The 15,850-nt window shown below is 40.4% G+C and overlaps 2 protein-coding genes across 2 annotated transcripts; one reads left to right on the forward strand and one right to left on the reverse strand.

Annotated features, from left to right (window-relative positions):
* Positions 1-3,091: 3,091 nt before the first annotated feature.
* Positions 3,092-5,021, reverse strand: LOC117306327 (echinoidin-like). The gene has a single exon (XM_033790929.1). The coding sequence runs from the start codon at positions 4,914-4,916 to the stop codon at positions 4,431-4,433; it is 486 nt and encodes a 161-aa protein (XP_033646820.1). The 5' UTR covers positions 4,917-5,021; the 3' UTR covers positions 3,092-4,430.
* A 2,479-nt stretch (positions 5,022-7,500) lies between these two features.
* Positions 7,501-15,829, forward strand: LOC117306322 (2-oxoglutarate and iron-dependent oxygenase domain-containing protein 2-like). Its single transcript, XM_033790924.1, has 7 exons — positions 7,501-7,707; positions 11,271-11,324; positions 12,206-12,316; positions 13,046-13,145; positions 14,088-14,212; positions 14,470-14,727; positions 15,450-15,829. Exons 1-7 carry the CDS (start codon positions 7,579-7,581, stop codon positions 15,720-15,722), a joined length of 1,050 nt encoding a protein of 349 aa, XP_033646815.1. The 5' UTR covers positions 7,501-7,578; the 3' UTR covers positions 15,723-15,829.
* Positions 15,830-15,850: the final 21 nt, after the last annotated feature.

A 15,850-nucleotide genomic window follows, 5' to 3' on the forward strand; every position in this document is an offset into this window, starting at 1 on the left:
AATGGCCAACATCTTAATGCATCCCACCCAACGTTTTACTGATAGCATGAAAATGGTCGGTCTCCAGAACAAAATGATACCACTCGCAGAAGATCTAGGGGATGCATGGGGTTCAGACCATAAACTCGAATGCCATAGAATTATTACCCACGACCTGCTGTCTCAACAAAACACTAGTTTGTGCAGAATTCTTTCAGTTTTTATTATGTACTATTTACCATCATCCTGCCAAGTAGGGGGCCGAGTCCTAAGCCAATGAGTGTATCATTTTTGTCACAGGATCATCTCAGAAAGTACAGTGCGCCCAATATTTTTTATTAAAAAAAAGTAAATAGTAAAAAACAACACTCTAAAAATTATGTAAAACCTGAATATTTGAATACTCCTAATAAAAACCACTTTTACTGCAGCTGCAACAGGTGACTTCGCGTGACTCTTTTTATACCTGTCCCCGGAGAGTTTTAACGAGTCCAAGTACTTATGAATAACTATGATACAATGGGACAGATGGAACCAATGCTGTGAAATCATCAGGGTCAAGATTGGAGGTTGAAACATAATAATACCACACGTACACACAATCATCTTTTCCGAAGACATTAAATATGCTATAATGTCAGATTTTTGGCCCATTACAATATAAAAATTTGATATTTTTGAGTGAATGGTATTTCAAAGAGTATCACCCGCTCTAAAGAAAGTTTAACTTTTACTTTTAATGGTCAGGAACCATGACAACAATTTAAAACGTTTCTTATAAAACACATAAGAATTGGTCACTGATATTGTCGGGATCCCGACAAAAACTAATTTTTAGCACTTTATTTCATTGCTACTAATAATTGGCGGACTTTTTCGAGCAATGGCTCAAATGAAAGCTTGTAACTTTCTCGACCCCCATCAAAATACCTATTGAATTTTAAATCAAAATCTTTGGATCAAATCGGCCAAAAATCTGACAAAGCATCTTTAAAACATTCCTTCACGTGTGTTGTTGTTACTCGAAAACCTTGTTTACAATTTCTGTTTACCCTTTGACATGACTGTCGTCTGGAGAATTTATCCCGTTTTCTTTATTCTTTATTGAGCATTTATTCTGACAGAATTTTTTAATGTCTACTGTTTTGTTTAATGCCAAACGTCCGACCCGGTGTCATAGAGAAATCTGTTCCCCGTAGAGTCTGTCCCCCATTATGGGCTGGGTTGGAAGAGGATTCAAAAGAGGGCGCTATAATCAGAAGAAGTTTGTACACAGAGGGTGCGTTCGTTTAGCTTCCCTGGGTCGACCCCGGTCTGCCCCGGTACGTTCGAATAGCTTTGACGGGGCTCACCCGGGTCAGCTCCAGTGCCCTACTTGTGGAATGGGTCACTTGGGGTGATCTGAGGAGCATGCCCTCACCACAAAAGGGCGAGTGTGATCGTTCGATTAGCTCTTGTCAGGGGCTCACCCAAGTGAGCACTGCGGGGTCGACCAAGGGAAGCTAAACGAACGCACTCAGTAGTTCGCCGTATCTGGGACATGATCTCCGTGGGGGACACAATCTCCTGCCTCACCGGACCGTAGTTGGATTGGATCCAGCTGACAGATCCAGATAAAAGGCTTTAATCGAACTAAACTTGGGACAGATCCAAACAATGATGTGAAAAACATTATGGTTGAAGCATTCGCACAACATCGGTAAACAGTATTGTCCAATGGCTCAGACGTCGTGTACCACGACTTATAAATAACAAACCGGTGAAAGTTTAGGCTCAATCGGTCATCGGAGTCGGGAGAAAATAACGGGAAAACCCACCCTTGTTTCCGCACGTTTCGCCGTGTCACGACATGTGTTTAAATTAAATCCGTTATTCTCGATATCAAGAGCTTATAATTGTTTTAATGTTTTCTCAAAAAGTAAAGCCTTTCATGGAATAATATTTCAAGGGAAGTCTTTCACCATTACCTTCTGTAAACCCTGTAAGTTATTTGTAAATCTGTGAACTTTAAATGTTCTGTACCGAAAGTCTCCAATGGTGTTGTGATACTGCTCCTCAGAACAATATCATTTGTACGAATCATTTGTACGATCATTTGTTTCTGTTCAGAAAGTGTCCAATGAAGCGCACACTCATAATTTTTCGAGGACAATTTCGAGCGCACACTCATAATTTTTCGAGGACATCATCAACATCTTTAAATTCCCTATAGCGGTTTTGTTTTTCGGGAACCAATATTTGCAATTCTCCAGTTTACTGTTGAAAATCCTAACCAAGAGGTGATATTGATAGAAATGATGATTTGCTTTAAAGCCATTTTGTGATGTCAATACTAGTCATGACCGAACTTTCACCCAGAGCCTGGTGGTGAGAAGGTCATTGTGGTAGTAATGTGTATTCCTAGAACACTGAGGTGGGTGTGGAGGTCAGTGGTCAGTGACCTACCTGGACTCAAGGATGTGGTTCTTGCCTCATTCCAGGAATGACCACTCCTCAAGGATTTGAAGGGAAATAAAAGAGGGATGGGGAAAGTAAATGGGTTATTCTTATCTTGGGCACCTTAGGGTGCACTTCTATGTTAAAAGCCATATGTAGAAATAAAGAGACTGCATGCAGAAGAAGTTAACAACAAATCGTCTTCCTTGAATCTTTGTATTGAGTAATTCGTACAAATGATATTGTTCTGAGGAGCAGTATCACAACACCATTGACTTTCGGTACAGAACAAAAAAAGTTCACAGATTTACAAATAGCTTACAGGGTTTAAAGAAGGTAACGGTGAAAGACTTCTCTTGAAATATTATTCCATGAAACGCTTTACTTTTTGAGGTAACATTAAAACAATATAAATTCTCGATATCAAGAGTTACGGATTTATTTTAAACACATGTCATGACACGGCGAAACGTGCAAAAACAAGGTTGGGTTTTCCCGTTATTTTCTCCCGACTCCGATGACCGATTGAGCCTAAATTTTCACAGGTTTGTTATTTTATATAAAAGTTGTGATACACGAAGTGTGGGCCTTGGACAATACTGCTTACCGAAAGTGTCCAATGGCTTTAATTGTATAGAAAAATCATCTAGCATAAAAGGTGGCAAATGGGACATAATTTAGTGGTATTGTATTTAATTACATTATTAAATTAAACGATGGAAATATGGTTCCATAAACCCAAACTTTGCCTTAACAATCGATTGATCAATGTCGATTTGATAAAATCCCCTCAAAACTAAATTTCTGTTAATGGTGAAAATTTCTCTAAATAGTTACCTTCCGAATTCGATGACTAAGCATTAAATTGTCGTTTGCATGTAAATTGTATGGTGTGCTTTTATATACAAAATTATTCAAAGTTAAAGAATTAAACTAATCTAACTCTTCGAAAACAATGGTTGGCTCAGCTAAAAACTAAAAAGCAAAATAATGATTAAAATTGCAAGCATTTTTGTTGTCCAAATAATCGACATTTTAGCCTCTATGTTTTTAATGCATAGTGCTCTGAGTAATATTAGCCATAATTATTCGGAAAAAATTCTTTGTAATGCAATTGAGTGACTCTGGTGAGAAACTGTTGTGATTAAGTCTGGCGAGTAACTGTTGTGAGTGACTCTGGCGAGTAACTGTTATGATTAAGTCTGGCGAGTAACTGTTGTGAGTGACTCCGATGAGTAACTGTTGTGAGTGACTCTGGCGAGTGACTGTTGTGAGTGACTCTGGCGAGTAACTGTTATGATTAAGTCTGGCGAGTAACTGTTGTGAGTGACTCCGATGAGTAACTGTTGTGAGTGACTCTGGCGAGTGACTGTTGTGAGTGACTCTGGTATCTGCTGTGGCTGACTCTGGCGACTAACTGTTGTGATTGACTGGCGATGAACTGTTGTGAGTGAGTCTGGCGAGTAACTGTTGTGAGTGACTCCGATGAGTAATTGTTGTGAGTGACTCTGACGAGTAACTGATGTTAGTGACTCTGGCGAGTAACTGTTGTGAGTGATTCTGGCGAGTAACTGTTGTGAGTGACTCTGGCGAGTAACTGTTGTAAGTGACTCTGCTGGGTAACTGTTGTGAGTGACTCCGATGAGTGATTGTTGTGAGTGACTCTGACGAGTAACTGTTGTGGGTGCCAGGTGACTCTGGTGAGTAACTGTTGTAAGTGACTCTGGCGAGTGACTGTTGTGAGTGACTCTGGCGAGAAACTTTTGTGGGTGACACTGACGATTAACTGTTTTGAGTGACTCTATTGAGTTACTGTTGTGGATGAGTTACTTTGTTGAGTTGATCAATGCTTCGGCTCATTGAATTTGTGGGACGATTCAATAACCATTCTGGGTAGAGCTGAAATCAACTTTGTACAACTCTGAATTCAGTCATGTCCCCGGCGAATAAGTGATTTTTGTTTTCTCTAGATGAAATGTTATGGAGGCTGCATGTTTGCTTTCATCGGTTTGTATTCAAAGAACAGTTGGCATTGGCATCTTGCAGACGTGTGATTGGTGATCGGAGCAGCGGCCATCATTCCAGCCCATTCGATGGGGCACAATTTCACCGCAATCTTCATTTGAGCCTGCATTATCCGGTTGTCCAGGAAGCCATTCCTCGTAGTCGAACGCTGTGCCGTCACTCCAGCTGAAAGTGCCTTCATTTGATTGGTCGGACATCCCAAGCCAAACTTGTTTGTCCAAGGCAGAGGTCAATGAAGATGTCGAATACTGGAGCAGGAAATCCGCTTCGTCAGAGCTGTGCACGGATGCAAGATGACCCTGTCCGCTGATGGTAAAGAACTGCCGGCAGTGGTTTTCGGCATCGGTCCACGACTTTTCATGACCCATTAAACGGTAGCAGTTGTTACGATATTCAGTCCATAGCGGTGGACATCCAGCCCTGGTCAGCCCAATCACAGCCAGGACCATCACCGTAACCCGGAGAAAGAGAGCCATACTGGTTTTAGTTATCAGCCGTTTTGCAGGAGCACACTAATAAATTTGTATGAAGAAAAATAGTTTGTGACAAACTGTTTTCAGGACTGAGCGCACTTTATATTCTCTGATCTTATGATCAACTGATCTTTGACACGCCTACAAGAGACGCCATCACGTGACTAACTCATGTTGTTTACTTGGTTTGATCCAGCTGTTGTATCACGTCTTGTACCAGACATTTATTACTCTAACACGGTATAAAATGCTTACATAATCACATAAACTTATTCAACATTGTTTTCACGAGAGTTCAAGAACCTAATAAACCGGTGCAAGGAGCGTGTTGTTTCGGATTCAAGCGGCGTAAAGCATTGATGGGGTAATCATGTAGTAATTAAAGCCACTCACCAAAAGCCATATAATCGAATTTTATTCAGTTGAGTTTTCCCCTTGAAGATTAGCATAAACCTGACAAAATTTACTGGGATATGAGCGTAAATCCTCAATGCAATAAACTGAAATGCTCGCAGCCCGCCCCAAAGCATATTGTTCCATATGTGCATTATTTCAGATGCAAATAATGTTTGGTGTACACCAAACAATCTCATTTCACTACTCCTCAGATGCTTTTGAGGGCAAGACGATTTCAGTTTGTAATTTCTCATTTTTGTTGTTATAGTTCATTTTCTGTTTTAATTGCCGATGAAGTTTTAAGAGACGAACAGTCCTCCTATGTTTGTTTGTTTGTTTGCGCTCCTTTGTTTCCCTGTACAAATCCAACAGGGACATCGCTTAAAGTTCAAACGGGGAGAACTGAGCTTGAGTCCTCGTCTGGGTGGACAGGCATGGGTGTGGTTTGGGAGTGGAGGCAGCGGCGTAACTAAGGTACATTTTTAGTTGGGGTACATGGGAGGAGGGGTACCATTTTTTATAGTGGGCACTTCGGAAACAATGATTCATCCAAACCCACACTTTAGGGGGGGGGGAGGAGGAGGGGGCACATTTTGTCAAAGATGTAGCATGCGAGGGCAGAGCACGAAGCCTTTGGCGTGTGTCCCGGAAGTTGTATATTCTAGGTAGCTGCTCTGTGTTGCTTTCTAAGACCATTGCTGAAGGAAACAGAACAATTAGAGCTGTAGAATGTGGGCCATTTTTCATCAATGACACGGCCACGCCTACGAGAGACGCCATCACATAAGGAATCGAGAACACTATCATAGAATCGAGGATTATAGATAAACTCATTGTTGGTCTGAATCTAACTCTTTTACCACGTATTGTACACATGGTATAAAATGCTGACATTTCGGTTCAACATTGTTCTCACAAGAGTTCAAGGAAACCAATAAAACCGGTCCCGGGTGCATGATGTTTTTCTGATTTAAGCAGCGTAAAGCCGTTATTAGGTAATTATGTAGTAAAGCCCACGTACACCAAAAGCAATACAGTTTACATTTTTGTTGATTTTTCCTCGCAAGATTTACATAAATCTGACGAATTTTACTGGGATATGAGCATTAATCCGCCATTGGACCCTTTCGGTTCAGAAAAAAATAAAAGTTCACAGATTTACAAATAACTTACAGGGTTTACAGAAGGCAATGGTGAAAGACTTCTCTTGAAATATTATTCCATGAAATGCTTTACTTTTTGAGAAAACAGCAAAACAATATAAATTCTCGTTAACGAGAATTACGGATTTATTTTAAACACATGTCATGACACGGCGAAACGCGCGGAAACAAGGGTGTTTTGTTTTGTTGTTTTCTCCCGACTCCGATGACCGATTGAGCCTAAATTTTCACAGGTTTGTTATTTGATATAGAAGTTGTGGTACACAAAGTGTGGGCCTTGGACAACACTGTTTACCGAAAGGGTCCAATTGCTTTAAAACACATAAACTGAAATACCCTGCTTCATTAAAGTATTAGGCCCTTGCATTGTTTCAGATGCAAAAGTTTGGTTTAAACACAAAATAATCGCGTTTCAACAGTTAAGCCACTGAGTGAGGGCACTTGAAGGGAAGGTACCTGTTTGGTATTTGTCAAAGACCAGTCTTCTCACTTGGTGTATCCCAACATAAGCATAAAATAACAAGCATGTGAACATTTGAGCTGAATTGGTCATCGAAGTTGCGAGAAAGTGATGAGAGAAAAAACCACCCTTGTTGGATGAATTTGTGTGCTTTTCAGATAGGAATAAAAGACTTCCAGCTAGAAGTCTGTAATCTCTTGTGAGAAGTTAGCTCTTTCTCAAAATCTATGCTACTTCAGAGGGAGTCGTTTGTGTTATATACTATCAGCAGCTCTCCATGAACATGCTCGTTACCACGTCAGTTTTTAAGTTAATATGTTTTGAGTAATACCAAACGTGAACCTTCCCTTTAAGTTCCTTTGAATAGAAAACGGTGATACTAGAGATTATTTAATGTTTTGTGGCGGTCTTACTGATCTTCCCAAGTGAGAAGACGGGGACTCTGCTCCCCGCCCGCCCCTCCGCCCCAACACCCACCGTACTGCGAAATGTGCGCAGTACTAAATCAGAGCGTATATATTGGGATACTAAATTAAGTGATAGCGCCCTCTTTTGAACCGTGCTCCTTTAGATCAGCCAAACTCCGGCCGGGAGACTTGCGAGTAGAAGCATAAGTCAACATCATGTGTTCTAATTTAACTTCACTATGTCGAAAGTTACGATGAAGAAGTATTACTGCTGCAAATGTTTTTTGACGGATAACATTTATATATCAGAGTATGACATCCACGTAACATATCACTGCGATGACCAATTTCTGGAAACTTGGCAAAAGGTATGAATGATGATGTCGCGCAAAGTAGTGACCCGCGCAAGTTTGAAACTTGCCCGCACAACGCAAAACTTAGAAAAGCCGAAATCAACTAACCACCTCGCAAACAGTTTCGAATTTGCGCTTGTTTCTAGTTTGCGTTTTTAATAAATGTACGAAATATGATGTTTTATGTGACATTTCAACACTAAACAAAAACAAGAAAAGCATATTGCGGTTGTCAAGACGAGAAGTAACAAATGAACTTACTTACTGGAACTTACTTGAATCCACCGACGCCATCACACAACTGGGGAGGAGACGGTGGTTCTGGTTACTGGGGCAGACAGCTTAGATAAGCTTATGTAGAGCCCCCCGACGTTCTTTAGGAATTTATCCACATGTCCCTTGAAAATGCATGAATGACATTTTCAGTGGCACTCTTGCCCAAACAGGTTTCTACCTCCATGGTCCAAAGTACTTGTACAAAGTTAGTTGCTTGCGATAACGCGTAACTAACTCTCCTCCCGACGAAGGGCGGAGCCGGGCGGAGGAGGGTTTCTATTCCGCAGCTCTAGGGATGGTTTCTACCTCATTGACATTCTCTGTCCTTACTCTATGGTTAAATCTAAACTAGTCCAAAGTATTCGACTTTCCGTATGGCGCCACCACTTTTTCACTCATTTTTTACAAAAAAGGAGATATCAATCAGGTAAATTAGATACTATATTATTTTATTTCGAATGAAAAAGTGGTGGCGCCATACGAAAACTTTTCCCTCGACTTGTCCTCTTGACCCAGTTTACTTAGCCCACCTTGTTGAGCTGTTAATGGCTCCGCAAGGTGGGCTAATGGTGACAGTGATGAGACCGATGTTAAAAGCGGAGCCATTAACAGCTCAACTAGGTGGGCTACATTTTACTGTACTCTGGCCTGGGCAGCTGGGGCACTATGTACCAAGACCCTTTACTGGGGAGCTGTGTACTCCCTCCTTTTTTCACAATTTGTCAATATATTCTGGTGTCATGTGTTTTCAGTAGGATAACAGGAAAATTGTTCTCAATCAAAAACTAAACGATTAAAAAAAATCATCTATCCAACTTGTTTACAACAAAACATACACTCAATCGTGTGTTGAAATCTTAAAAGTTTTGTTTTTCTGTTGGGAGAGATAATCCACTATTTACAGTGCCAATGCATGTACGACATTGAAGCGACGTCATATGTTTTCAAACCTTTCATTCATTGGTTGGTATTTAATTGAATAGTCAGAAGCTAGCATGGGGTGCAAAATAAATTAAAAAGCTCATTCAATTACTATTAGACAAATTTTTGTCCCAAGACATATGGCTACTTGGTTAGAATCCTGAGATATCACAAGGCATGACAGTAAAACACCCCGACCCCCTTGAAGCACAAACACTTCAAAACAATCTGTTTTCTCCCCTATTTCAGACCAGCAATGTTTGGTTTCAGGAGTAAGAAACCAATTGTTTGTATTGTCTCTATAATGTGGACATATTATTTATTACATTTATCAGAATTTATTACTTTTTTTTCTTCATTTTCACTTAAAATGTTTTAATTTTTTCCATATATTGGCACACATTAGAATCCATAATAGCAACAACATCATGTGATCTATCTAGTGACTTAAGGACAATAAAACTCAATCTAGCAGATGATAATTTTGTTTTGAAATTTAGAGGTTGGATGATGTTTCTTAGACTCATTTAATTGTTGGCATAAAAATGCACTGATTTATACCAAAAATTCATCATTTTATACATGTTTGAGCATAACCTTCGACAGGAAACTTTATTCTCAGCATGATTAAGCCTGACGAAAATACAGACCGTGAGTAAACAGCAGAGCTTCTGTCACCGGTAGAGCTTGCACAGTCTCGCAGTAAACGGGAATCAAAGTTTGGGTTTGAAAACATGAGGGTTGATAACATATGACACTATGATAGTAGGTCGTACATGTTAGGGTAGTAGTGTAATGTAACTGGGTCTACTCTTGTCCAAGGGTCTGTACTCGACAAGCTCTGCTTTTTATTGGCCCCCTCCATCTCCATTACTTTATGTTAGTTTGCAGTTAAAGTACAATTGCTGCCTTTGCTTGTAAATGTTTGTTTATATTAAGGGATTAAAAGAGTTGATTATCAACCATTTAAACACCCCCACGTGACGCGCTCTCCAACAATAGGTATAGCGAAACTGTCTGAGGCATTTATGAATATATGCTTTTATTGCTTGTTATTGTGATTGAATTAAATTGAATTGAATTACTTGCGTATCTTACCAAACTGCCAAAGCAATATTCCTGATGTGAAATGATGACAGACAAATGGTGTTGTTGATGTTTGAATTGACTCTAGAGTATCATTGATCATATGATGATGAATCACCGAGCTTGCAACGAGGGAGCTATCCGACTCAGGATTCTGAGTATCAGTGAAGGATGTATGGCGCTGAAACTGTTGTTAATTGTTGACGTGACCTGAATAGTCTCAAGTCTTGCAATAGAGGCATTTGCGTTTTCTTGAGAAGATTTAAACATGCTGTATGATGATGTAGCTGTAGGCTATATGATGGACTGAAAATGCCTGCTGGATGAAGAGTAGTTTGATCAATGAATGACACATGTCCTTCAATGTGCCTTTATACAATCCTAGCAAGCCAATGCCGGCTTGTGAAGTGGAGTGCCTTTATACAATCCTAGCAAGCCAATGCCGGCTTGTGAAGTGGAGTGCCTTTATACAATCCTAGCAAGCCAATGCCGGCTTGTGAAGTGGAGTGCCTTTATACAATCCTAGCAAGCCAATGCCGGCTTGTGAAGTGGAGTGCCTTTATACAATCCTAGCAAGCCAATGGTGGCTTGTGAAGTGGAGTGCCTTTATACAATCCTAGCAAGCCAATGCCGGCTTGTGAAGTGGAGTGCCTTTATACAATCCTAGCAAGCCAATGCCGGCTTGTGAAGTGGAGTGCCTTTATACAATCCTAGCAAGCCAATGCCGGCTTGTGAAGTGGAGTGCCTTTATACAATCCTAGCAAGCCAATGCCGGCTTGTGAAGTTGAGTGCCTTTATACAATCCTAGCAAGCCAATGCCGGCTTGTGAAGTGGAGTGCCTTTATACAATCCTAGCAAGCCAATGCCGGCTTGTGAAGTGGAGTGCCTTTATACAATCCTAGCAAGCCAATGCCGGCTTGTGAAGTGGAGTGCCTAATACAATCCTAGCAAGCCAATGCCGGCTTGTGAAGTGGAATGCCTTTATACAATCCTAGCAAGCCAATGCCGGCTTGTGAAGTGGAGTGCCTTTATACAATCCTAGCAAGCCAATGCCGGCTTGTGAAGTGGAGTGCCTTTATACAATCCTAGCAAGCCAATGCCGGCTTGTGAAGTGGAGTGCCTTTATACAATCCTAGCAAGCCAATGCCGGCTTGTAAAGTGGAGTGCCTTCATAAGAAAAAAAAGAACAAACAAACTTCCATTCTTCTAAATTCTAGTTCTAGTTGTAGGTCATAGGTAGTGTACAATATTCAATATGAATACAGTTTAAATTTTGTTTTCCATTTCAAATCTAGAAGTTACAAAGACGAGGATGCAGTGGTGATAAATTTACAGAGATTTTACAAAAGGTAAGTCTTTAAAAGTGAACTTTTCCAAAATGTCCACACTACTGGTTTTTATAAATCTTATGGGTAGCTAGCAAGGCTGTCTGTTAAAATGTTTAGTTAGCTCAACCAGGGCCCTGGCTTGATACTTCACAGAGGCAATGAAGGCGGCCGCTCCATGCCCCCTGGTCATTGTCTTGGAGCCCCTGATGCTTATCAGGAAAAATTTACAATTTCCTCATAGGGTGCCCTTTACCAAGGAGAAAATGCGGAGCTTAGATCTTTCTCTAACATGGTACCTTGTATATAGAAATCACTGCCACTTGACCTTTTAACACAGAGCAATCCGCTAAAAACAGCTCAAAACTCACCTCTTCCAACGAGCATTTTAAATCCTGGACTGTTGACTTTAAATTTGCGAACCGTCGCCATTGAATGGCATTTTTTGTCAGATACTGTGAGCTTTATAAGTGCTGTTAGTTTCTTTCTTACATTGCTGACCTATCTTTGATTGTTCTTGTCCATTGTTGGTTTGTCTAGGTAACTACTTTCATTGTTAGTAGTTTGTGCATTGAGCGTTCTTGAATACACCTGTCCTTTCAGGAACATTTTTCCTATTTGGAGTCCACCTTGACATCGAAATAACTATCGACTCGATGCACAAGCTTGCTCAGGGAACCATAACCTTACAAGCTTTGCTTCCTTATGGGTCCCTCCATCCACAGTTTCATAAATTTCTATGCTTATTATTCATTAAATTATTCGTATCAAACAACTATTTATCTCTAAACTTCCAATTTACACTGCCTTTGATTTGATTTGATTGTGATTTTGATACTGTGGAAATAAACTGATTGATTGATTGATTGATTGTTTATTGTTATTAATACTGTTTTCCTCACTAGGTCAAGTCTGAAGTGGAGAGGAGACAGAATCTCGGAGCTCAAAGTCTTATAAGGAGAGACCTTATCTCAGCCAATTACACACCCCTTCATCCACATGTATACAACATCCAGGTACCCCATCAGCTTTTCACTTGCAAATAGAAATTTTGTTTGTGGGATATTAGATTAATTACAGAGTTTATGTTTACTCAAATCCATAGGGTCAACAAATTCAAAGGCCACCGGACCCTTGTACATTCATAGAATGGTTTTTGTCATGGTGATTGGTGATGCTGATTTCTAGGCAAAGTTATCAAGTCACATGTAGAATTTTCAGCTGGATACAGTGTCAGTACTTGCTGAGGAAACATCATTTGTCTTTATATAAAACTAGAAAAATATTAATAAGCCTGGGCGACTAGTGCAACTAGTCATAGTTGTGACTATTGATTACTTAGTCGAGTCGTAACCACCATTTTTGAACTACTCGGTTAACCGTGCCACCACGACTACTACAAAAATATTCCCTAGTAGCTACCAACAACTACAAAAATAGTTGTGACCACCTGTTTGGTGAACCAATTGTGTCACTCATGACTATTCACAACAACATAATTTACTTATGAAACACAATCACGACATCAGTCATGTCAGTGACACAATCCTTTAATCCTTTCAGCAAGAACTTAACTATTGCGCCTGCTAGTTTCAAAGTTGCAACTATTTGAGGCGCGACTAGTTGAATAGTAAATTTCACTAGTCACCTTGGCCTAAATATTAACAATAATTTTTGAGATTGCTACATAGTACGTTCCAACTGCATTTTGTTGTTTACTTGATGGTTTGTATTTGTGTTTTCAGAAGAATTATTTTTCACCTGTGTTTCTGTCCATCGTTGATGCCTGCAAAAGTGGAAGAGTAAATGTTGAGAGCCTGATGAATATGCTACATCAAGAACATGGTATGTCAACAAACTTAAAGGAACATGACAGAATCAAATAAGAACAAACTAAATTTATGCGGTGCAAAACAAGTACATGTATGAACTGTTTTTCCCATTGACACAAGAATTCATTCAACACACAGGCAGTCAAGATGCAATAAAACTCTTTGCCAGACGTCACAAAAAAAGGAAATAAGCTGTTAAAAGTCAAAAATAGTCAGTTGCTGTCATATTTGCTCTTAACCGCTTGGCCACGACACTTGCCTAGAAATCTTCTTGAATGTTTGTGAAACTAACTTAGATTGTAATGCTCGGACAAAATGTCAATAATTAATGTACAAAGTAAATTTGTAAATGAGGCTTGTAAAATATCCAGGCCGGGAATTTAATCTTTTAGAGGACAAGGCCAATTTCATTTTGAAATAGGTACTTCAATTCGGAAAAACATTATGTCTAAGGGAAACTTTTGAAGAGGCAGCAAGGCCAAGACAAAGGCAACGGAGGCCATGGCCTGTGATGCCCCTGGTCTCTGATGCCCCTGGTCTCTGATGCCCCTGGTCTCTGATGCCCCTGGTCTCTGATGAACCTGGTCTCTGATGAACCTGGTCTCTGATGAACCTGGTCTCTGATGAACCTGGTCTCTGATGAACCTGGTCTCTGATGAACCTGGTCTCTGATGAACCTGGTCTCTGATGAACCTGGTCTCTGATGAACCTGGTCTCTGATGAACCTGGTCTCTGATGAACCTGGTCTCTGATGAACCTGGTCTCTGAGGAACCTGGTCTCTGAGGAACCTGGTCTCTGAGGAACCTGGTCTTGGCCTTGGTGCCCTTCAAAATTGTCCCACAGATTTTCAGATTTTACAGTTGAGGTGCCCTTTGCAAAAAGAAAATGGCCTTGCCCTCTCAAAGACGAAACTCCAGGCCTGGAAATCTGACTGTTGTTTCTCTTTGCAAATAGCGGAACAGGTGTTTTCCTTTCCACTCTTCACTCAGCAGTTCTGCCAAGATTTTATTGAGGAAATTTGTCATTTTGAGAGCACAGACTTGCCCAAGGGAAGACCAAACACGATGAACAATTACGGGGTGAGTTTTCCTATTTTTGAGATAATATGAATTATTGTGGGTTATTATTGTGGCGGCTTAAGAGTTCCAAGTTATTATAGGCTCCCTGCATTTACCCATGCATGGAAGCGTACGCGTGTACGTGCCGCGCACAACACTCAGCCAATCATAGGTCTTCAAGAATTTTAAACTGTTATTCCATTGGGTGAAACAATTTCATTAATTCATTCATGCATTTATTCATGCAATTTATGCATATTTTTAAATTGTTATCCTAGGTGTTGTTGGATGATCTAGGCTTCGGTGATCAGTTTGTTACCCCGCTAATCCAAGAGTACCTTACGCCCATTACAAAACTCCTGTACCCAGACTGTGGAGGTGCATCATTAGACTCGCATAAAGCCTTTGTCGTCAAGTACAAGCTTGGTGAGGACTTGTCTCTGGCCTATCACTATGACAACGCAGAGGTCACTTTGAATGTGTCACTTGGGAAGGAGTTCAGTGACGGGTCATTGTACTTCGGAGACATGAGATGGGTAGGAAGTATTACAGTAGGAACCTACCCCCAAAACTGCTAATGCATGTTAAATCATAAGCAGGTCCACCTGTCACAGTATGTTAAATAGTAAACAGGGCTTGAATGTTACACTGGACCGAGAAAGAAGAAAACAAAAAAATACTTGCGGCTAGGATCTATGAACGGGGGGGGGGGGTATTGGATGTCAATGTGTTTAATTTCTACTGGGGCTTCGAAGTTAATGGTGACTATATAGGTGGAAGACTCACCCCAAGCTAAATCTGTTGGTAATGGTGTTACCCCGCTACGTTCCATAAGGGATCTTAATAAAATTTATTGTACCGTTTACGAGTAGACATTATTTTGTTACCATGGTACAGTCGCTGACTGGGCGGTAGCTCAGTGTAAAGTTTAGCTATAAGCACAGCTGCCGTCTTGTGGAATTTTTATCACGTTTATCCTAAATTCAAGCCATTGGCCAAATTTTATAGAGCTGCTTAAGCACAAAAACTAGCTAAGCACAATTAAATTATACTTACTAGAAAAAGGTTATCAGTTAAAACACCATTTCACATGTAGGATCTGTGACTGGTGTCCTGCTTATGCTGCTTAGCTTAATCTTTTTCAGTAAAATTTTCTGCTTTTAAAGCAGCTCTATGAAATTGGGCCCAGAGTTCTAGCTCAAGGTAATGTCTGTAATACTCTTCTCTATTACTGTAATTAATTTGCTTTTTTTTGTAGGTGCCCCCTCAAGAGACCGCATGTACAGAATCCACACACAAGCCGACCTTTGCCCTTCTACACAGAGGTCAACATAAACATGGTGCCCTCCCTATCCGCAGTGGTGAACGGTATAATTTGATTATCTGGATGCGTTCTTCAGTTGTCAGGAATCGGTGCTGTCCGATGTGTGATGAGGCCCCTCAGTTAATGGAGACAGTTGGTTATGGTGATGGTTTAACTGTGGATCACACCCGGGAGGATGAAATGGTCAATGTGTGTGCTGCATTGTGATGTTGGGATGCTTAGGGATAAGATTGTTCAAACTTTTGGCTGAATTCAGACTTTTATGTCGGCCTGGTGAAGAAATTCAGACAATATTTTTTCCCACAAATAAAGAAATCCTGCTCATTGGTCTACTT

Source organism: Asterias rubens, unplaced genomic scaffold (genome assembly GCF_902459465.1).
Source record: "Asterias rubens unplaced genomic scaffold, eAstRub1.3, whole genome shotgun sequence".
Classification (NCBI taxonomy): Eukaryota; Metazoa; Echinodermata; class Asteroidea; order Forcipulatida; family Asteriidae; genus Asterias; species Asterias rubens.

Coding starts and splice junctions, on each gene's coding strand:
- LOC117306327 (XM_033790929.1), bottom strand. CDS start 4,916: ATGGCTCTCTTTCTCCGGGTTACGGTGATGGTCCTGGCTGTGATTGGG.
- LOC117306322 (XM_033790924.1), top strand. CDS start 7,579: ATGTCGAAAGTTACGATGAAGAAGTATTACTGCTGCAAATGTTTTTTG. Junction 12,317..13,045: donor CACATGTATACAACATCCAG/GTACCCCATCAG, acceptor TTGTGTTTTCAG/AAGAATTATTTTTCACCTGT. Junction 14,728..15,449: donor ACTTCGGAGACATGAGATGG/GTAGGAAGTATT, acceptor TTTTTTTTGTAG/GTGCCCCCTCAAGAGACCGC.